This window comes from Biomphalaria glabrata, chromosome 6 (genome assembly GCF_947242115.1).
Source record: "Biomphalaria glabrata chromosome 6, xgBioGlab47.1, whole genome shotgun sequence".
Lineage (NCBI taxonomy): Eukaryota > Metazoa > Mollusca > Gastropoda > Planorbidae > Biomphalaria > Biomphalaria glabrata.
Window position 1 is genome coordinate 10,840,108 of NC_074716.1, and position 24,662 is coordinate 10,864,769.

Here is a 24,662-nt window from a genome sequence, read left to right on the forward strand (position 1 = left end):
TAAGTGCGTGCGTATAATAAAATTAATAATAAAAAGGTTCTTGGGGCGGGTAAGATTTCTTAGATTAGGGGCCTATGTGTAAACAAAAAAAAGAAGAAAAATAGAAGAAAAAAATATTCTGCAAGAACTTTGCATTTTAGCTCTAAATTAGATCTAGAGAACGAAGAAGATCTAGATTCTAGTAGATAGACTAAAAAATATAGAATAGATCTACATATCATTGAGAATCGATCGAAGACCTGACAATGCTAATAGTGCCTAGACTCATTGTTTACAGCTTTGATCACATTCTAGATATACAAACAGTTATAATGACAAATAGACTAGAGCAACAGTTCTCAACCTTTTATGCTAGGCGACCCCTTTTTACAATCCACCACTCTGCAGCGACCCCCCCACACACACACACACATACAGCAAAAGAAGAGTAGACAATTTTCGATGGTCTCAGGCGACCCGGGCAAAATGTCATTCGACCCCTAAGGGGGTCGCGACCCACAGGTTGAGAACCCCTGGACTAGAGTCTCTAAATCTAGATCTATATTTCTTCATTATTTGTAAGATTTCATCAATACTTAGTGTTATACGCATTTAGATCTATATATCAAGCCTAGTCTACATTTAGATCTAGATTATAATCTAGATCTACATCTAGTTCTCGAATCTCCTTGCCTATACTATACAAGCTATCCCGACAATTCAGTAGCCATACAAATCTGCAAATAAAATCTTACGAGGTTTAATGTTGGTTTTTCTTCTATTTTGCTTCTAAGAAAAGAGTCCTACCTTTGCTTAATAAATAATCCAATCTGCTCCAATAATCCATGCTGTCTCAATAATCCAAGTAGTAAGGAATATCCAATAGTTGAATCACATTAAATTATCCAAAAAAGTAGATGATTGAAAAAGATATAGAATCTAGACTCCATGTGTGAACAAGAACTCCAATAATAACACGTCTGCTTGCACTCAAGGTCTAGGTCAAACTTTTTTTTCCGTGTCTCAAACAACAAGTTATCACAAAAAAAAAAAATAACTTCCGGTCAATGCAATGCTTTGCTTCGCTTGAATGAATTAGGCTATGTGTAAAGCTTTTATAGCAGTTGGGATTCGTTCAATATAATTATAATAAGGCTTGTCTTCGAGTCTGAAGATTAATTAGGCATGCAGTATTTCCCTTGGTTACGCAGTCCCAGCCTCCACCTTCATATTATGCCACAAACAACGTAGACATTACCATTTTCCATTTCAGTAGATTTAGATTTTCTTTTCGCCGTCGACGTCTGTCCTCGGCAATAGATTTCCTTTTGGCATTAAATGTTTCTCCCGCGGCCTTTGAAAGTGATCTCCAGCTGTCTCGTTCCGAAGCCGCCAGTAATGAAAGAAATTTGACAGTTCTGAAATAAAATAACTGTTGAGCAATGCTTCAGCGAAGATAAATTAAAATATGTTTTCAAAAAAAAAAAAATGGGCGGTACATTTTTAGAGCCTATCTTTTATAACAAGGTCTACTTTTTAATCGAGTGTAAAAGTAAGTAATCTCGAGTTTGCGTGTTAGGGGTGAGAGTTGTGGTAGAATATTGGTGTACAAATTAAACGGCGATATTATCAGTATCCCTACCCAAACTGGGCCCTGTGCAATCCGTTTCGCATAGGGCTCCGCAATGGTTAAGTCCGGCCCTGAATGTATGTGTACTATGTGGTCTCTACATCTTACAGGCTTTTTTGTCTACAATGCTGTAAATAAAGCATGACTATCAATGGAAAATCTAGAGTTATAGTCAAGCTTTATTTAAGTGGGAAACATATCTAGCAGTGCTATTGGCATGTTAAGGGTGGGATATTGCAGGGCTGGGTTTAACTTGATCACGCCGTCCCCATTTCTCTCCTTTTTTTAACTATGTCATAAGAATCTGTAAGAATGTAATGGCGATATGTAGGCGAGGATCGCTATTTCTAGTTATGTCTTTTCTGTAAGGATGTAATTATTAGCTGGTGTAATTTCTAGAAGGATTCAGTATGTGGGCAGGCAGCAGAACTATAAACATAAAAAAAGAGACAAGGCCACGTTTTAATATCAAATCGAGTGTACTATATACTTTGTCTACTATTGAGATTAATATCCTTTTAATATTTGTAAATAAAAAGTGTAAATGTTGTTAATAAAAGAGTATTCTAACGAATATTCAAGTTTTCGTGAAAGCAAAGTTGTACACTTTCAGGTTACGTAGAGCTAGCTGTCTGGAATGTCGAGGCAGCCATGCTTAATACTGAAAAAGGATGCTCGGGTAATAGGTTTAAATTTGTATTAAAACCGCATGAGATATTAAAGTAATCTCCCTTGTCTAGAAGAAGTATTAAATAACAAATATTGTGTAGTTTTGTAAGTGGCTCAAAATACATCTGACTGTAGTGGTGGTATAATCTAAATTAGTCCCCTATATAGATTGAGGCTTATTACAAATTTAATTACGTAAACGATCCAAACTAATTCATAAACATTTTTTTGTATTCTTTTACTCGCTTTCTGATGGATCTTCAACCACCCAGTCACAAAAGTCCACATAATTCAATGGTGTGACACACCCATCTGATGGTTGCCGTCAAGCCCACATGGCTCAGGATGCTTAACTCTTTCATTCACGTTTTAATATTACCGGTATGTGTAATTGGAGTATGCCTAATTAAAGTAATTTTTTAATTTTTAGGGGCTTAATCTAGAAACAATGTCTAGGATGAGGAATACATAAAAAAAATAAGATAGAATTATTATTAATACAATAGAGATCCAGCCTACTTCTTGCTCAATCAACAAAGCATACACATATTTTGTAAGTAATTAGTTGGGGAAATGAAAGGCGGTTCTTCGTTGTGCTGGCAAATGATATCCTCGCTCGTTAACCATTGAAATAGATGACCTTTACGTAAACTGCCCCATAGATTGCAAGGTTTGAAATTTGATTTGAACTTCATTTCATTAGCCAGCGACTAATTCCTCAAAAACATTTTAGTTCTGGCCAAAAGGGTTACCACAAGTAATCCGTATGTTTTAAAGCTTTTCAGTTAAAAAAAATAGTAGCACATGGTGATTGTTTTAGAAAGACTCAAAAGACAAATTCCTTAAAAACATTTTAGTTCTGGCCAAACGGGTTACCACAAGTAATCCGTATTTTTTAAAGCCTTTCAGTAAAAATAGTTGCACATGGTGATTTTTATAGAAAGACTCAAAATACCATCGTCTTGTCTGTCATTTTAAGGCCCTCTTAATATTAAAGCGGACAATGCTTATGCTTGCCTTGGTGTGGCAAAATATGTAGGTCAAAGCTGGGGCTGCGTAGCCACAGGAAACACTTCATTTCACAAGCCTTACCAATATAAAAGCATGCCTCCTATAATGGCACACAGGTCTGTGTATAATTGACATAACGTTCTGACGTGTTATCTTGTTAATTCCCCTTGCAACTTCTCATTTGACTAAAGCGGCCAATCTTTAATATACAGCAGCGTTCACTGGTTGGGCATCTGTAATCACCAGACGCTGTGGCACTTTCACCCTTCTTTCTGCTTCTGGTGTGTATGCCATCTGCAATCCAGGATCCTTCCTTTTTGATTGCTCTCTATTTGGATCTCTCCAGTGCCACTTTTCCCAAACTGTTTGTGACGATTTTAAGGAGCTTCATGTCGTGTTTGCATACATCCGTATACCTTACAAATGGATGACCAGCGGCTCTCCTGCTTTCTATGAGACCACCCTACAGAATGTCTTGTGGGAGTTGACGTTGTGGCATACTGTGAACATGACCTAGCCAGCCTTTTTTGGTATACTTTTGCATTTTTAGTATTCGCTTATATACATACTGACAAAAACGTAAAGAAAACAATTGAAAGTAAAGTTTAGTCTAATGGTCGTTTATCACATATTTATTTTCAAGAAGAATTATACTAAATACAAGAAATGTCTGGAAAAAAAGATTCAGCAGTATCACATACTCTATATACAACTCTAGATATACAAAAAAGTATAGGCCTATAAATGCAAAGACAAATACGTTTTTAAAAGTTGTTATCAAATTGATGTAAGACTTAGCTAATATATATTAAGCTTTATGCACGTTCACCTTGGGTTATGCACTGTTAAAATGTAAACACAGATGACCTAACATTGGCAGGTTCAAACCACATAGATTGGTTTTGTACAGCTGTAAGTCCTGAGGCGTAGTGAGCAAAATGTGCCCCCGGGGAAAGGTACTTTATTCCCCCCCCCCTCGCTCCAGTTTCCATGAAAATCACATAGAAATATAGGCTTATAAATAAAAAATATTAATATAGATATAAATAATAAAAATATAGAATAAATAAAGTAAATATGAAACAAATAACTTTAGAATGTATTACTTAAATAAAATATCTACAATGATTTATTATTTGGTGCCTCAATGCGTGTGGCGCCCCTCTGAGGGTGGCGCCGGGCATCGTGTAAGTAAACACAAACTAACCATTACTTTTATTCATATATATACATATGATATATATATATATCAATATACATGTATGAGACCCTACTTGACCAAACCATCAGGCCTTCCCAATGTGTCTATTGTATTTTTTCCATTCAGCTGTTCACTACTGTATAAGCAAATTCTTTGGTTATTAGAACACTATTGCTTCAAGGCAAAGAGAATAGTGATACAAAATTTAGTAACAAAAAATAATTGAAAGTATAGTAATAGGGATAAGCTAGCATATCATACATTAATCAGCCAAGTGTAAGTCATTAGTGACTTTGCTAATAACTCTTCGTATCCTATTATGCGAAATTGCTATTACGTTTCATGTAAATAGTGTATTGTTTAAATCTAAACTACTTTTATTAAAAACATAAATAGAGAATGATAAGTGAAACATGTGATACGTTTTTAACTACCAATTAACACACACACATGCATATTCATACACAGACACACATTTAGAACTATAAACTTGCATGTACATATAAATTAAATTCAAATTTCTACAGCTTATTACAGAACGCCCATACTGTAGTAGTTGTACATATCGGGGCTATTTATGTCATAACATAGTAACATTGGAGCACATTACATACTGTTCTGCTGTGATGGGAACTTAAAAACTGTGGGTTTAAATTTTTGAATTAATATATATATTATCATTAGGGCTTCCAACATTCTGATAAATTGTGTCCTCGTCAAAAACAACATTCTCTGATATATCCTCATACGTATTGTCATTGTTATCGGGTGTGAACGTTTCATTATCGTGACCAAAATTTGGATTTGAAAATCTGGGCCTCTCTGTAGAAATGTTTGTCTCGGATGTCGCTGAAGGACTGGCCGATGTATTCGGCACTGTTGACTGACCTTGTGATGTTCCAGACGGAGTCAACGTGGTACTAGTGGACGACTGGACATCTGCATGTTTAATACAAGTAACAAAAGAAAATGAAAGACACAAAATGAATCACAGGAAACACGCACTATAGATATGTATATACACACATATATACATATATATATGACTTTTTTTTTTAGTTGAAAACCATCGCCCCTTTAAGTCCATCCATCAATAATGGAGAAGGCCGAGTCCCCAGAAGAACTAATTGAGTTAAGAACGAGATACTTGACATTATATTGCTTACATTCAATGATCAAAATTATTTGAGTCCAAATATATACTTTGGAGGCGCGGTGGCTGAGTGGTAAAGCGCTTGGCTTCCAAACATGGGTCTCGGGATCAAATTTTTTGGCACCTCTGAGTCAAGGCAGCTCTAATGGGTACCTGATATTAGTTAAGGAAATGCAAAGGTTGGTCGTTGTGTTGGCCACATAACACCCTGCTCTTAAACCATTAGTAAAGAAACATGATCTTAAAATCATCTGCCCTATAGTTTGCAAAGTCTGAAAGGGGAGGCAAATATATATTTTATTCATCAGATTCTATTGTAGAGTACATCCATTGTCCACATCTTTTTATCTAAAGTTATACATATTTTATGTAACATTTTTTAAAAGGTGTATGTCACTATTTTTTTTTGCCTGTAACGAGCCTGTATCCATATGTACCTTTGATGTGCATATGTATGCATTGGAAAACATTCTAGACAACACACAACAGACTACATTAGAAAATCATGCCTAAGATTGGCGTTTAAACCCATAGTAAATACATTGACTTTTAGACACTTGTCTTCAGAAGTTTAAAAAGTAAATAGGAATCTCCATCTAACTATATATAATTCAAAGTCTTAATTACTGACACATTCAATAATCACGAATTCTCCAAATTACCTGTAAAAATATAATAAGAAAATTTAACCATCTAACCTAATTTTCACATTCTTTGGGTAAATAGAACAGCTTAGCCTTTTCACGATCAAAACTACAGCAGTTAAATTTATCAAAAATGTTTTTTACGCAATTTTGACACAATATCTTTGTTCTTAATCCTTAAGATGCGTGTGCTTGTCTAAACACTAGAATTGTAATTCTATTTTGTATGCACTCTTGTAAAAAAAAACTCAGCACTTTAGAGGTTAAGTACAACATTATCTTTCCTTTCTCTTAAGGCACTTAACATTTTTTGGTACGTAAGTTTCTTTCGTTCCAGTTTTATTTTAAATGTCTGCTTAGTTCTATTCACAGACATCAATAAATATAGACTGGCCGATACAAGAGTTTTATGAAACGAAAATTTGTGACTTGCATTTTTTTGTACTTTATTATACAGCATTTATGATCAGTGTAGTTTTGTTTAATCTCTAAGACTGAAGATCATGCAACTTTTCAGAATTCGGAAATCCGACAACAATAGATATACGTTTTCAAGTTACATGAAGTTATTTCCTTTTTCCAGTCTATATTTATTTATGTCTATGGTTCTACTACAATGTAGATCTACATCTAGCTACAATTCTTCTTTAGATCTAGTGACTGTGAGAGATTATCTTTAGATCTATGTGGTTATCAATTGTGTTTTTAAAAATAACATAAAACATCTGCATGAAAGTCCGCGCGCGCATGCGTGTGTGTGTGTGCGTGCGTGTATGTAGAAAATTACTACAGGTTGAGATGTTAAGACAGTGGTGAATAATGATGTGTAGAATAACTTAAAACGACTAGATCATTCTAACACGTTCTTTTTTAGTACGTCATTTCTTGACGTCTAGACCTTTGTAGAGTTACCCACAATCATGGAGATTTAAAATTATCATAAAAGGGGAGGCGATAAAGAATACATTGTTTGTATGTTCAGCTTGATAAATGATTACACTAGGATCTAGCCTGAATATTTTGGTTCAGTGATATACTAGAGATACTCTGGGAAAGAAAACAGCCCAGCGACTTTTCTTCCTATACAAACTCAATAGCTTTAAAGTAAACAAGAAGATCTTAGATAATTTTTACGGCGCGATTATGCAAAATCTGCTAACATACGGAATGACTTGTTGGCAAGGCAACGCTTCATCTAAGCTGTTGCACCGCCAAGAAAACATTATGAAGAGGGCATCAAAAATCACACGCTCAACATTATCATATTTAAAGGAACTTTATGAACAGAAATGTCTTAAGAAAAATCTAAAAAATCTTGGAAGACAACGGCCACCCGAATCATAACTTCAAGTCGTGGCGAAGAGGGCGAATACTGTCAATCAAGACAAGAACAGAGCGGTACAAAAACTCGTTCGTACCTCACTCGGCCAGGCTATATCACCGCCACTCCTTGATCAGGAAACATGAAAAGGATCAAGATGCCTGTGTGTAGTCGTTGAATGAACTCTTTATGTTGTGTCTGTTCTATTTATGTGTGTTCTGTTGTGTTGTCTTTATATGAGAAAAGAGTCCTTGTAATCACAACATATTTCCATATGGATCAATAGAGCAGTCCTAGTCTTTGTCTGTAAATTCAGCAAGAGCATTCGTTTAAGTATTGTACGATTCGCTTTACGAGTTATGTGGTGTAGAATGCTTGTATAGGACTTGATAGTAACTTGTCAACCAGATTAATGTAGATCTAATATTAGTAACTAATCTGAGACTTTCAAAATAAACAAAGATGTATGTCATATACATGGATATAATTAAATGTTAATATATTACCTGTTGTTCTAGGAAATAATCTGTAGTCATTTTTAGGAGGAACATTGGCAACACTGGATTCCCTAAGATCACTCATAGCTTCAATTGTTTGAGTCTCCGGGCTGCTACAACGTATTAAAAAAAATGTTTTTTTGTTGTTTTTTTCCTAATGTAAACAAAACAATACACTAAAAGTGTTGACTTTACTTTGAATTTCTATTTTTCTTTTTTTTTTTTTGTTTGGTAAATATAACTTTGTGCGGCAGCTATAACAAGATTTACCCATTAGTTGGAGCTTTCTTTCCATTCCTTGAACATACAACAATCACAACTATAATTGCTGCAAGGGCAGCAACCCAACCAACAACAGCTACAGCTATAACCGCAGTGTTTACGTCGCCTTCACCTGTATTCTCTAAAAAGCAAAATTTATTAATTTCAACATACGGAACGATATACTAATGAAGTATTATGTTGACGCATTGGTCTCTCGCTTCTCGACTTTAGTTAGTTCTACAATTTCGGTCCAAAACAAAGCTCCGTGTTTAAATATCAAAACTATTTTTGTCTTTTTTTCTTTACAAATAATATTTAAGGGAATTCCCAAATACACACGTAATATAGATGTATAATGTCACTTAATAAATTATAATTTAATAGTATTAATAGTTCGTTGTTAACTAACATGATGCTGGCTCAAGGCGTTTTAAAAACAAAATATAAAAAGTAGAACTTTGAAGAGAAACCAATCTACAAAATACTCTAAATAAATACATCTTACAGAATAACACTAAATAAATACATCTTACAAAATACTCTAAATAAATAAATCTTAATGTTCTTCTTGAACGTAGTTAAGCATGTTATTTGTCTAAGCTCAATGATGAGTAAGTTAAAAACCTTAGCTCCATGCACTCAAAAAGCCTGCAAACAGTTACTTTTTAGGTATACATTTTACAGAACTTGAAGCTTTCAGTCTATGCAAAGCTCTTGATGGAACATTTATAATGATTACTTCATTAAGGTAATAGGTAAATTGCGGCCCCATGTAGATGATTCTTGCATTCACAGGAAGCCGATAGAGTGTATGCAAGAGAGCTGTAGCAGAATCGACTCTTTCGTAGGACCATTAAGTGCTGCGTTGTTTTGAATTCGTTGCAGCTTAATGAGTTTGTCATCGGGTAATTTCCATTTTCAGTTCAAGAGTCTACCTCTTCAACTTCTGTTCCTTTGTATTTTTTAAGCCATGATTAAATATTGAATGGATATATATCAGATAGTATAAGGAAGCACACGTTCGAGTCTTCCTTCAGAGCAGGCTGAATAAAATCCATGCAGTGACAGAGCGCACATTTCATCGGTATTGGCCGCCTTGCACTGGTCTTCCAGTATCAAAACGTTCTTATGTAAAAGGCAATTTGAACTCAAATATTTTGGTCAAAGATTAAATTTTTTGCGTCAAGAGTCACTCGAATATCTTGGTACCACAGTAATTATCCCGTTAAGACGAATATTTATATGTGATCAATCAGCACAGTTTCATCGTTTAAATTATTTCTAGAAGTAAAGAAAGTATTTAAGCAATTCTCTATTGATATGGACATGACGGTAAAGAATGTTACAGTGGAAAAACATTGGATTATTTTTTTTATTTTTTTTTTTTACTCCTGCAGACGAGATTAACTAACTTAAAGAAATATTTGTCCCAGTATACATAATACATAATGAGAAGCGTGGCCAAGAGGCTAAGTACGCTTGAACTTTGCTTGGCTACCTATGAAGGGGGCTCAAGGTTCGACATCCGACTCAAGCAGAGTTAAGTTAACTGATTGCCTAAAGGCAGCACGGAAAACCTTCTCTCACCTCACTGGTCTATCATAGTGCTCTGAGCATGCTAGAAGCGCTATATAAGAGCTATAATAATAATAATAATAAGGCATAGCAATATGAACGTACATAACGTATAAACGAGACATTCGCTTACCTCAGTGATGCCCAACCTAATTCGATCCGTGGGCCATTTTAATTTCCTACACTCCTCTCGCGGGCCACATGAACGAAAAGTTATAAAATGAAATGAAATTGTTCTGAAACTATTTTGGTAGAAACCTATGGATTTGATACTTAATTAATACGTTATTTGACAATTATATTTTTTACGCGTTAGATTGCATTCACACTTCTCTACTTAAATGTGAGCAACTTCGGCTCATTTTGTGGTCTCTTTTTGATAAATATTTCCATGGATCCTCCAATATCTAGGCATAGTTTAACAATCTTTTATTCGCGGCTAAAACCAAGAATGCCACCAAATTAATTTTATAATGCCGTTTATATGTTGTTGTTTTATCAAACAGTCACACTTTCTTTATAAAATAAATATGTTAGCTTAGTATCATGTTCAACAACAAAAAAAGTAAAGATCTGTTAACTTTTCCAGGTAGATTAACACATAAATGTTTAAGATCAAGATACCAATTCATTAGAGAAAAAATGAGGGCAAAAACGTTGGTAAAGATATATTTTTTTTTCAACTTTTTTTTGTTTGGAAGGTAGATTTCTACACTTAGTGCTGACGTTGCGGCGGGCCGGATGGAACCACGTCGCGGGCCGGATATGGCCCGCGGGCCGTAGTTTGGGCACCACTGGCTTAGCTAAAGGAATCCTGCTAAAAAAAAATAAAGGCGAAGAGAGCAACAGGCCAAAATTAAAAAAAAGGTAAAAAAAAACGTACTCTTTGAAACGCTCGTTTCATTTCCATGCTGTTTCTGTTGACATGTGTAATTAGATGTGGATCTGCTGTCACGTGCACATATGAGGTCCGGTAACTCGCACATATTTTCAATGGAAGGATCGCAGAGTTGTCCTATAGGGAGTGCTAGAATACAAAATAAGTTCTTGATATAGAATAAAGAAGAGAAACTGAAATAACCTTCCAATATTCCAGAACGATATTGTTATTATCAACAGCGTATCTCATACTGTGATATTTTGTTAGAACAACCGGTAATAAAATAATTTATTATAAATTATATTCTAGCATATTTAAAGTAATAAGTGATTAGTTCAATCGAAAGTTACTTATTGGACGTAGTGAATCTTTGGTTTGGGGATAGAAGCGATACAATACAAGAATAAGTTACAATAATAAAAAGGGAAAGAAATTATACTTGACTGAAGTGGTAGTAGCTGAATTAGTCCTCTTTAAAAGTCGACGCTTTAAAGTACGTTTAGAACAAACAATAGGTCACTCTACAACAATCTTCAATGTTCATACACACCTCAATAGCAGAGTGCTTAGAATGTCGGCTCGAAAAGACTTGAGTCATGAATTTGAATTCAGGTCGTTTATTTTTTTATTTTTTTTTTTTTTTTTATTTCTTTTTTTTCTTTTTTTGTAAATGCTTTTAAAAACGATTACGGTAAAATTCACCCAGATATGGCTTTCTTCCCCCCCCCCTCCCTTTTCCCAATTGGTCCAGATAAGTGATAAAATCATAACGTATTAGAAAGTTAAAACATGGAATAGTGCTAAAAAAAGCAATTGGTAAAACTATTTCTAATGGCACAGATTTATTGTTGTTGGTCAGTGGTTCCCAAACTTTTTTTGTCTCGTAGACCCCTTGTCATGTTTTCTGGTTTTCGATAAACCCCCTGCTTAACTTATATTGCATTTTTTCAAATTCATCAACTCCATTTTTTAAAAACTAATTTCTAACTGTTGTGAGTCGAAGAATGAAAAAGTAACTTAAAGCTACATTTTAAGTTATAGAGATATTATCTTGTGTTATTAATACAAATTCAAATTCAAACCAATTAAAATAACAACTAAATATATATTACTGGAATCACCAAGCAATCTGGATTTTTTTTTTTTTTTTTTTCAGTTTCATGCTCCATTCCTACAGATATTATGTTTCATATAGGAATAAGTTTTTCTGTGAAATAGTCCTTCAAACATTAAATATTAATAACTTATTTTGCCTTAAGTATCATTTTAAAAATTCTCGATCTCGCAAAGACCAGTTTCGCGTGTACTTCTTGATCTTTCACGACTGGCTCTAATATTAACTCCGCGGAACTCATTTCATTAACTAGAGAAGAAGCGAAGGCGAGTAACTGGCACCTAAAACAGTGAGCTTCGGGCAGGAGAGATTCATTATCCTTGACTTGAAACCCACCTAGCAGAAGGAAACATGAATTTAAACCTCTACTACCTTGCAACTACACTCAAATATGGGAAATGTTTTATAGGTCAATCTTAGAGAAAAATAAGGAGCCGCCGACCTTTAGGCAGATTGCAGCACACAACGCTACACCCTGTCAGAGCCTTAGCTGAACATTACAATAATACCTGCGATACTTGATTATTCGTTCAGGCAGGGGATGCTTTTTTTACCCTTGGCTGACTACCGAGCTAGGAGATGGAAAACTCTTTCAAACCACTGCTGCTTTACAGCTATACCTAAACACGGAAAAGGCTTTGAATGTCAACCTTGAGGAAAAATCAATAAACGAAGAGGCGGATTGCAACACACAGTGCTTCACCCTGGCAGAGACTGAGACGCCGCTGATCCCAAACTGTATCAGCACCTTGTGTCTCTTAGGACGCATCAGCTGCTTAGGGGTGGGGAGTGTCATGTATGCGGAATCGTTCCGACCATAGCTAAAGCCCAGGGATTCATCTCAGATAATTGCTACACGTTTACACAGGTGTTGTCTCATCTTGCGTTGTTAAAACAGTTCATACCAACCATGCTGAGCTAGACAGAGACATCATTGTAGTAAAAGTTTTGCCATAAGAACCTAAAAGTCTTATTCCCATAAACAACAGATACAATCACAATAGGCAGCAATATGTATTTTACACTCATTTCGGTTAATTTCTAATGCTTACTTTATTAAAAAAAAAAGGAAACTAATTATGCTCCTCTGAAATGTACATTCGTTCAACAAAACTAATACTTACTTGTCTCTATAGAAAATTTAGACTGCACGGATTTATTATTGTACTCTTGGTCTGCTGGTATGTTTGTGGTTATAACAAAGTTGTAGACACGTCCAGGAGACAGGCCATCTATGAAGAGTTCAGTTGATTTTGTCCAATTATAATTGCTTCCCCACTGAACAGTGAAAAAGAAATCTGACTTCCATGTTTGCGTTGTCCACTTGAGAAGTATTGAATTTGTCTTCACTACTGAAGTACTTGAAAGTACAGCCTGCACATTTGAGTCTAAAGATTACAATATAACAAAAATTGCATGCCAACCAATTATAATATTTAGGAGAAGAAAAAAAAATATTATTATAGTGTTAACAGCTTCAAATATCTCGGAGCTATTGTCTCAGATGAGGGAACAAAACCTGAACTACTGGCCCAAATAGCACAGTCCACAGCAGCCTTTTCAAAACTGAAAATAATTTCGAAAGACAAAGGCTTAGCCCTAGGCACCAAAATCAGACTGGTCATGGCCACATTTTTATTTGCTTGCGAGTCTTGGACGCTGGCTGCAGAGCTAGAGAGGAGGATCCTAGCTAAGGAATTGAGATTCTACAGAAGGATCCTAGGCAAAGACCTTCCTTCAGGGAACAGTACCAGGAAAAAGAAGAAGAGGCAGACAGAGAAAGCGATGGGAAGACAACATAAAAGAATGGACGGGCCTACCATTGATAGAGATTTTAAACAAGGCAAAAGACAGAGAGGAATGGAAAAAGACGGTCGACAAAACTTGCTTGGAGCCCCAACGGTCCAACAGACTAAGGGATAGGAAAAGGTAAAATTATTATGTCTTGAAAAAGCATCATTCATTGAAGAGTTACATCCCTTCAAAATATATTTTTATTTTTACTTAAGTGACAGTGAGAACGGAACTTATGGTGTCGTTGGAAAATGTGCTAAAAGATCGCAACTTGGCCAAATATATACGTCCAAGTGCACGTCATAGGACACACTCTCGATTGTGTTGTAACAAATGTAAGTGAACTTATAGTTTAACATGTGTCTATGAAAACCCGGAAGGCCCATTCTCCAATCTTTCGAAATTTTCTTTTTGTTCGAGATTCAGTGTGTCTCTGAAGGTTATGTCAATTGTCTTATTTTAAAGAAACCAAATAAGTCATCTGACCTTTATACCATTCGAACATTTTTTTTAATCCTCGATTTGTACAGACAAACTTCTTAACTTATCTTATCTCCCAACACTTACTAACATTACGAACTTTTCATTGACTTTAAGAATAGTACCAAGCAATTCAAGCATACACTTGTCATTCCTTTATTTAAAAAATCCAAACTCGACCTACAATCTCTACAAAGCTATCTCCAGTATCAAATGTTCTCTTTCTGTCAAAGCTTCATGAACGCATTTTGTTAACTTCTTTTCCATCTGGAACGATATTGTCTCCAGTGGCGACACTAGTTTTGGTGTCATCCGGTGAGGTTAGCTCAGGGTGTCCCCCTACCTCGCTATCAATGTTATCAACGTTTAACGAATAGAAATTCATTTCGTTGAACCAATACATTAAACTGATTAACTATTTTCATCAGTTTTTGCACATAAGTAAAATTAGTCAATTCTTTTTGAAATTTTTATGACATTATTTTTTCCAAAAGTTCTTCATATTTTACAATGTATATTCATTAAAATCATCTAGACGTGTTTCGTTTGTTAGACTTTATTCCAACTTTTACTACCATCTAAAGGGGAAAATGTAAGTTTTTTCCGCAACCTTAATCATAAATTGGTCTCTGGGAGTGCTTAGAGATCACCTAACGAGGTCGTTCATCAAGTATTTTTTCAGCATTTCTGTGCTTTAGAAAGTCATTTTCCTTAAGTTTATCTGGTACAATTTCTACCAGTAAGAAGTTTGCAGCTCAAATAAAATTCAATTAAGAAGAGGTGAAGTGTGAGAGACTTTCGAGGCAAATGAGCAGTGTTTCTCAAACTTTTACCTTTTGCGCCCCCGCACTCTAAAAGTTGTTTTTTTTTATTTTTAGAAACAGTGCTATATACAAAATTTTATACTGTTTTGCATATCCGAAAATGTTCTTTCTGGAGATAAAATAAGAGAGGCATCAGGTATCTGTATCTGACAACAAAAATAAGTAGTACCGATGCAAGGTTGAGCAAATGGAGGGTTGAGAATACACTTAAGATGAATGAAGATAATACAGAAGTTATAATTGAAATTATCACTCGAAACTACATGACAAAAGTTGACACCACAGATTCCATATTCATTACTAACTTACAGGTTCTTTCGTTCATGTAGTTCTCAATTCTAGAGCGTTTTTGGCTCAACTCTTTTACCAACACATAAGTCAACTCTGCAAAGGTCTCTACCTGAAGCTACGTAAATTAGGCCAAATCTGACCGTGTCCGACAAGTGAGTCACAAAAAGCTAACTATTATATTTATACTCTCTTGCCTTGACTACTGCAATGCCGCGCTAGCAGGTATACCTGATGACAAATTCGTCAAGTTGCAAAGAATTCAGAACAACGCTTCATTTAAGAAGAACATTAAGACCTATCTGTTGAAATACTTTTTAGATTAGTATGTCATTTTAAATCTCGCGTTTATGTTTGCAATGGGCTCATAGCGTTTTGAGCCAACATTATGTTTGTTAATAGTGCTCTATAAATTAAATTTAATGCCACGGAAAATACTGTTTTCCTCATTAATCTTTGATTTTGAAAACGAGATTTAGATTTATTATTATAAATTAAATTATTATGAATGTAGTGGTTTAGTTCAACCATATTTTTTTCAATAACAAAAAGTTTACTTACGAGGTAGACAATTCGATGTAATAAAATGCATGTCACTAGGGCAAAGACATTTCTTGGTAAAGATTCTCTCAAATCTACAGACATAAGGACTTAAACATTCTTCAGAAGATGAACAGTTCGCAGCATGATAATGCTCTGAGAAGCAAAACAAGAATTAGGAATACATTAATAGTTACATGTACACTTAAAAACACGTTCTCTAATAAAATATTTTTAAAGATGTAATATACTTAGAGTAAAGAAGTTCAATGCCTGGCGTTTTTTTTTTTTTTTAATTTTTGAAAAGTACAAAATGTTCCTCTATTTCCTACTTGGCCTATGTGTTATAGAATGACTAGGCAAAGAAGGAAATGAAGATTTATTTTGCACTTTACCGGTAACATATACATACATTACTACTTAACATGAACTTCTACTTGTCCAGCACACAGATTGACCTCCTTTACTTTGCCCCACTAATGTCATGAGGATAGACGCTATGAAGTCATAATCTTGTGATTCCTTTGGTTAGAAATCAGACTGCTTTTTCACACGGCCAGCACGACCATAATCATACAAGACAGGAACTTTTTCTCATTAAATAACTTATTAACCTTATAGTGTAAACTTAAAAAATAATACAATTTGAGAAATATTTAAACCGACTTACTGGCTAGACATGTATGATTTCGAAAGTAATAATAAACAGAGCAGTTGCAATGATTCCCAACACATTGCAATTCTTGTTGGCACTGACTTGTAGACGTACACAATCCTCCATACGCAAGTGCTGGAAGTAAGGGGAAATTGGAATACATTAAATACATTTGTTGCAGACAATCTTAATTTTATGTAAATTAATGAGTCCCCAATTTATACTTTCATAAATACATCAACAGCCAATACTGCACAATTGGCTACACTAACTTCAAAAGCTTTTTTGTACTTAACAGAACTGCCGTCTAAAGACAACAGTCTTCCGATCACACATAACACGGGTCATATTTGCGTGTACTAGCAGTAGTGTCCCTTGCCCATCGACAGACATTGGCTTGTGCGATGTTCCTGAGTTGCGTCGCACACACAATAAACCTATCCGTCCGCCACTGGAGTTATAACTATAGCATTATCTCTGTTATTTTGAATATTTAATATAGATGTGCTAATGAAATCTAGGCCAACTAATAATGAAAAGTCATATGATGTGAATTCCCCCTGTTTGGGAGGTTGTAACCCTAGCCTTAATTAACATAACTTAAAATAAGTAAAATATCTCCTACTATATCCTAAGAGCTGTCAACTAATATATAAACTCAATCCGCATACTTTGCTTGTATCGCAACTCAAACAGACGCATCTAATACATCGTAGCTGCCTGATTATAGAAACTTTTTTAAGCCAACAGTGGTTACAATAATTTTAGAGGGTGCCCCGGTTTGTTATTGAACCTGACAATGTCGTATATTAGATTAATCCATATAGATCCTCGAATATTTAGATTAATGGACTTGTTTAAAATGAAAACTTTAAGAAGCAAAAACAGGTCAAAATTTTTATATTTAGCATTTTAATTTTACATTTCTATTTTCATTGTATACACTTACTAGGTCTGCATATTGAAAAACTTTGATCATAATAATGACTTGTCAAACAGCCACATTTGGCTCCAATACAGTTGAGACCACTAACACATTGCTCTGTACTGTTACAAGTATTTCCGTAGGTTAATTCTATTGAGGCAGAAACAAGATTAAAATGTCATTCCAGCACAGTGTGTATGCAAAGTGTCTGAGTGTGTTTATAACAATAATAACGTTGTGTTTTTTCTTTTTTTTTTCTTTTTTGCGGTATAATTTCAAACATTTATAAAAATACATGTAAGATTCCAATTATTAATAGAAAAGTCACATTAAGTCAAATTTATATACATGAAAACCAACACTCTCTTCGTCTCTCTTATTAAGTAAAAAAAAGTTACATTTTATTTGCCAATGTTACATTCTTCTTATTTTCAAGCAGTTTACTTCCGTCACAAATTCCCGAACCCCGCAATTAAAGATAAGGAAACATTAAAGTAGAATGAAGAACACAAAGTATATCCATATTCATAAATATCCATGATTCCATAATTTGATCTTTTGTCTTTCTCGAAGACCTTTCAAAATAACAAATTAGTCTTTTTCAGATATTAAATCTAGATATATAATTGCGTAATATACGAATACTTTCTTTCACATGACGATGTTACATAATAACACAAAGGGTATGATTTGTTTTATTCTTAACCATAAGTTTGCTCCTTGCTATTGTACTTCACTACAATACTGCTTCCCTTGTTGTCCAAAGAGAGAAAAAGATACTTTTCGTCTTTCCTTTGTTTGTAAAAAAAAAGTATTTCTTCCTAATAAAAAAAAATATGTTCTATTACTTTCATAATTTTTCATACATGAGATCCATGAAGTACAAGTAAAGTTCCCATTTCAGACCTTGTGGTTTAAAGGGCAGAGGATGTAAAGATCATCTGTTTCTGTGGCCTAAGTTAACTAGGGTGTCGAGTGGCCGGCACAATGACCAACAACCTTTACTTTTCCCCAACTAATGTCATTAGACTCAAAGGCGACTAAAAATCCCGAAATTAAAAATGCCAGTCTTCCCCAGGATTCCAACCAGGGACCCCCAGTTCGGAAGCCAAGCGCTTTGCCCCTCAGCCACCGCGCCTCGAATGAGATCCATTATACTATAATTTTTTACTGCAACATAATATATTACTACTATATCTGCAAACATGTCATTTATTTTTTAATGTTCTTTTATTATTGCAAGTGCTTTTTTTGTTTGTTTTGCTTTCACCTAGATCAAAACTTGCAATAAATAATGATTCCACAACTTTCTATAAAAGATTAACGGGCTCACAGAATTATAAAAAAGGGACTTACTGTAGTATATAATGAAACACTAAAAGAAGAAATGTCTTGATCCTAGGCATTATTGAACAAGAATGGCAAAACAGTTCAAGATAAAACAGTACACACACACACAAGCTGACCTCGACACCAAGACATTTTGACACACAAGAACAGATCAGTTTACAACACACAACAGAAATATAAATACACAACACTTACTGACTTTGCAGATTCCAAATGATTGATCGTAATATTGATTACTTAAACAGGTGCATACATCTGAGAAGCAGTAAAGACCATCAGCACATTCGGAATGTTTGCAGTTATATCCATAAGTCACCCCTGTTAGGAGAAAAATAGTTAAAATGTTTTTTTTTAACATTTTGTACAAGTAAATTGCATAACCATACCCAACTATACCTGGTGAAGATAAAAACCATAATGTCTATGCTTTTTTTTTAAATAAGTGTTACTTATTAAACAGATAATGATACCCGTTGAAGTAGAAGGTACATGCTGAACTGTAGGCAGATTTATGATAAAGATCAAAACAACAGTGGTTACTAGACAAAATAGCTAATACTCTACAATTAAAGACTTTCTAAACTAAAGATTCATCACATATTTTGTTGGTAAAGACACAGGATAGGGCAAAAAAGATCGATAGATAGAAAAAGATAGATAGAAAAAGATAGATAGAAAAAGATAGATAGATAGATGTGAATGCCAGATGGTCAAATCAACCTTGCCTACGCATAAAAACAAAGTAAGTGTAAAAGATTTCAAAGCAGATTATTTTTAATATCCAGTAAATAATCTTACCATACTGACAATAACCAGAGCTATAATTGTGGTACTGATTTGTATCACAGATACAAACCGAGTCACGACAAACTAAACTTTGAAAGCATTCTTCTGAACGTCGACAGGAATATCCGAAAGAGACTCCTGAAACACAATCACAATCTAAATTGTCTACTTAGGAATCTATGTCATTTTTTCACAACGCTTATTATAACATGCTCAGTATTTTGTTGTTGTTGATGTTTTTTAGATTTTCGCAGTCTATTTTTCGACTAAACAAATCGTCATCCAATGCTGCATTTGTAGCTAAGGATCAATGACGATACATGACTCAATACAAAATTTAACAAATTAGTTAATCATAGTTAATAAATCAATTTTTTCTTTATACAGAATATATATAAAAACATTTAGCCAATTGGAGAAAAGCCAAGTGTAGAGCAGCATTTTACTTTATTTAAAAAAGATTTACTCCTAAATTGAAAATTTTGGAACAATTTTATTTTTAAAATAATGCTAAAGAGTTTCTGACTAATGTCTTAACAAATATCAAATATTTTAAAGCTTAAATATGCTTAGATTTTAATGCAAAAACTTACTAGGCAGACAAAGCATGTCGACATGATTATAATACTGGTTATATTCACATTCACAATGACCATTTGAACACGTCGTTCCTGCCAAACATACGTTGCTGCACTGCGTGCCATAACCGATATCTATCAGATAGAGATAAAGGTATATATATATATATATATATATATATATATATATATATATATATATATATATATATATATATATATATATATATATAGATAGATATATAGATATATAGATATATAGATATATATACTATAGCTAAAGATTGAAAACCTTTAATATGTATTACCTAGCTGTCACGGAAGATTGTGTATGGGTGTATTATCTATTTTTACTTATATATGTCAGTTGTGATATATGCGCAAATGACCTGAAGTGAATTTTGAGACAAGAAAAGAGGCTAGTGTGAGATATACCATGAGAAATAATTTGAAAACAAAACTTTTAAAAAGTGTAATTATATCAATTATTTTGGATCCGTCATGTAATTAAATTTGTAATAGATCTAGACCAGAGGTCGGCAATCTTTGGAGTCTGAAGAGTAAAAAAAATCAATATACAATATTTCAAAGTCTTAAAGAGCCATAAATATTGATCTTGCCAGCAATAAATAGTAAGTGCATAATTTTGTTTAAGATACAAAATCGAATACATCTATCCATTAGAGAAATATCTTTTTATTCATAAATAGGTATTTTTGTTTCACAGCAAATCAGATAATATGTAAAGGACATTATTAGATAATTACTAACTACTTTGGTTAAAAGTTTAAACAATTACACATTTTCTTACAGCACTAACTTGTACTTCAATAACAAACAAATTGAATGGGAGCGATGGCTTTGCGTGGTTTTTGAAAGTTGAATACGTTAGGCTCTTAACTTGTTGATTTTAGTTTCAAACACGACTCTAAATTTCATTTGCTAGCTGGCTTCTTACTTTACTTTTAATTATATTCATGCAACAGATTGCTTGTTGGCACGAATCTCTTGATCTGAAGATAGTCAACACTCCAAATACCAACCTTTTCAACTTATTGTAGCAGTCTGGAAGACCATTCTTATCTTAACTTCTTATCTTATATAATACAGACGTTACTTCAAAAAAGATAATTACGTCCTACGCGTCATGCATTTAGTCATGCATATTAACCAATGACTTAAATTCTGCCAAGTTACTGGTTTTCCTGGCTAGCTCAGGCAATCCATTTCATGCCCGAATAGCACTAGGGAAGAAGGAGTATTTGTACAAATTTGACAAGGATTTTGGGACGAGGAATGTGCCTTTATCTTTGTGTCTTTCAGAGTATTTTATTTAATTTTGTTTTTGTATTTGAAGATTATGGTTCAGTGTTTTATGTATAATTGCTACTAGTGATTTTACTGAAGGTGTTACTCTAGTCAAATGTGAATATTCTTTCGAAGTTCCATGCTTCGAAGAAAAGTTCCACAACTCCCGCTTTTCTTTTAAAGCTGTCCACTTTTGTTGCGTTGCATAAATTTCTGGTGCTCCACTTTCCCAACTTCATTTTTAACTGTGTACATTTTCCACAATACCAAGCTTTACTTTATAAATTTAACAATAGCATTTCTAGAGATACAGTATAAATTCCAATGGGTCAATGTGGATTTCGTTACTATTTGTGTTGAGAGGATTTACTACGAGTGCTAGAATGGTTTTATTTGTTTTGAATCTCAGATTATTTATGTTATTTTTTTCATGAAGTGATTCGTGTCAATAGTTGCAGTGGTTTTATTGAGATATTGCTTTGGCGATTGGGAATTAAGGAATTTACCGCTCTGAATATATGCTGCCAAAAGATTTTTTTTTGCTTCAAAACAAATACTTCTTCAACCAAAATAGAGGAAGCGTTTCCATTTCCTTGTAGTTTTAGATTCAAACGCGAACAAACCAAATGGAGGTAACACTCTACGAAATGTAGAATCCACTAATGCAAGTGAAAGGCCGAACAATCAATAAAAGCTAGTCGACGCTGATACTGACTATCGAACAAGTTTAATAACAATGAAGGGAACCATCGAATGTCAGAAACGTTCATAAAATGTGACTTATTTCAACAATGTCCTGGAGTAGTCTGTTTATGTCTACTCTCATTTTCGCTGCGATCTAAAACCCTATCCTTATTTTAATAGTCACGTGATTGTCATTAAGTAAAATTTCCCCTATTCTCGAAACAAATAACTTATTTCCTGATCGTGTCATATATATATATATGGAGAGAGAGAAATAGATAGATAGATAGATAGATAGATAGACAGACAGATAAATAGATAGATAGATAGATAGACAGATAAATAGATAGATAGATAGATAGATAGATAGATAGATAGATAGATAGATAGATAGATAGATAGACAGATAAATAGATAGATAGATAGACAGACAGATAAATAAATAGATAGATAAATAGATAGATAGATAGATAGATAGATAGATAGATAGATAGATAGATAGATAGATAGATAGATAGATAGATAGAAAAAGATAGATAGAAAAAGATAAATAGATAGAAAAAGATAGAAAGATAGAAAAAGATGGATAGAAAAAGATATAGAAAAAGATAGAAAGATAGAAAAAGATTGATAGAAAAAGATTGATAGAAAATGATATAGAAAAAGATAGAAAGATAGAAAAAGAAAGAAAGATAGAAAAAGATAGAAAGATAGAAAAAGATTTATAGAAATAGATATAGAAAAAGATAGAAAGATAGAAAAAGATACAAAGATAGAAAAAGATAGACAGATAGAAAAAGATAGAAAGATAGAAAAAGATAGATAGATAGATAGATAGATAGATAGATAGATAGATAGATAGATAGATAGATAGATAGATAGATAGATAGATAGATAGATAGTCAAATAAATAGATAGATAGATAGATAGATAGATAGACAGATAGATAGATAGATAGATAGATAGATAGATAGATAGAGATAGATAGATAGATAGATAGATAGATAGATAGATAGATAGATAGATAGATAGATAGATAGAGAGAGAGAGAGATTAGATCATAAAATAATCATTTTTTTAACAAAAATTTACCATGTGTAACATATTTGGCTCTGAAGCCTGGACCACTATTAGAAACGTCGGTTGAAAACTGTAGCAAAATATTGTTAGCTGTTGATATTACATATTGCAGAGACGTCGAACCAGAATGAGTTGCAAATGGTGGAAAAGAAAGATATCTTCCGGTAAACACTCTTACGTAGTCATAATTGCTCTCAATGTCCACATCAAATCTATGACAATAACATAAACTATGTTAATATAACAGTATAAGACAAAAACTCTAACACACTGTGTCTCTTAAGCTGTTACATATGAAGAGGTCCTTAGAGCTCCCAAAGACGTTCCTGCATAAAACAGTTCTATGGATGAAAAGGGAGCAGATCAGAACAGAGAAGGTGACACGCAAAACAAAAAGGGAAAGAATCGCTAATTACTTCCATAAATCTCAAAATGTCAGGATTTGGCTCCCTTTGTATATATATATATATATATATATATATATATATATATATATATATATATATATATATATATATATATATATATATATATATAACCCGCACTTAATTAATTACTTCTAATTGATTACAAATTTCGTTAATTTGTAACTAATTCATTTATTTAATTCGAATTTTGCAAAATTCGAACTTGATCCGAAAATGGACCTCATTCACCAACCATAAACAAACAACATTTTGCCACGTGGTTCTCTATATCTATATGCCCAACCTAATTCGACCAGCGGGCCATTTTAATTGCCGATACTCGTGTCGTGGGCCACATGACCGAAAAGGTAAAAAAAAATAAACTAAACAAAATGAAATTGACTTTAAACTAATTTTATAAGAGACCCATGGATGTAGTACTTACATAAATTAATGGGATATAGGAATGATTTTTTTTCAGGCGTCGGAAAATAGGTTCATTTCGCTACTTCAAATGTAAACAACATTTTAGCAAAAGTCTTACCACCGACTCATTTTCTTGTCTTTTTTTTGTTAAATATTCCCACCAATGCCGCCATATTCGTTTCATAATGCTGTTCATATAGATCTATGTTTTTTTGTGTTTAAACAGCCACACGTTCTTTATAAAACAAATATGTTGGCTTATTATCATGTTCCACAAAAAGTAAAGATCCGTTCACTTTTCCTGGTACATTTTCCATTAAAGTGTTCAATGTTGTGGTACCAATGCATTAGAAAAAAATGAGGGCCCTAACGTAGGTAAAGCTACATTTTTCAACCTTTTTTTTTTATGATGGGGGAGGGGGGAACAGGGGGATTTTCTAAACTTTGAATTGACGTTTCGGCGGGCCGGATAGAACCACTTCGCGGGCCGGATCTGGCCCGCGGGCCGTACTTTGGGCATCACTGTTCTATACAAATTACACAATCCATAAAGGCTGTCACGTGATACGTAATTTTCATTGCTTTATCAATATTATCAA

General features: G+C 33.8%; 1 protein-coding gene across 2 annotated transcripts in view; it reads right to left on the reverse strand.

Moving 5' to 3' along the window:
• Nucleotides 1-3,911: 3,911 nt before the first annotated feature.
• The window catches only part of LOC106051286 (uncharacterized), a 32,624-nt gene continuing 11,873 nt past the window's right edge, over nucleotides 3,912-24,662 (reverse strand). Inside the window, exons 6-17 of one of the 2 annotated variants that reach the window (XM_056031374.1) lie at nucleotides 23,243-23,442; nucleotides 20,174-20,293; nucleotides 19,593-19,718; nucleotides 18,990-19,112; nucleotides 17,469-17,594; nucleotides 16,535-16,654; nucleotides 15,886-16,020; nucleotides 13,063-13,326; nucleotides 10,828-10,971; nucleotides 8,376-8,508; nucleotides 8,115-8,215; nucleotides 3,912-5,429 (exon numbers count right to left, since the gene is read on the reverse strand). In XM_056031374.1, coding sequence (XP_055887349.1) covers nucleotides 5,140-5,429; nucleotides 8,115-8,215; nucleotides 8,376-8,508; nucleotides 10,828-10,971; nucleotides 13,063-13,326; nucleotides 15,886-16,020; nucleotides 16,535-16,654; nucleotides 17,469-17,594; nucleotides 18,990-19,112; nucleotides 19,593-19,718; nucleotides 20,174-20,293; nucleotides 23,243-23,442 — 1,882 coding nt within the window. In that variant the 3' untranslated portion in view covers nucleotides 3,912-5,139. Of the gene's footprint in view, nucleotides 5,430-8,114; nucleotides 8,219-8,375; nucleotides 8,509-10,827; nucleotides 10,972-13,062; nucleotides 13,327-15,885; nucleotides 16,021-16,534; nucleotides 16,655-17,468; nucleotides 17,595-18,989; nucleotides 19,113-19,592; nucleotides 19,719-20,173; nucleotides 20,294-23,242; nucleotides 23,443-24,662 lie in introns of both variants that reach the window. The other variant, XM_056031373.1, reaches the window with a different exon arrangement.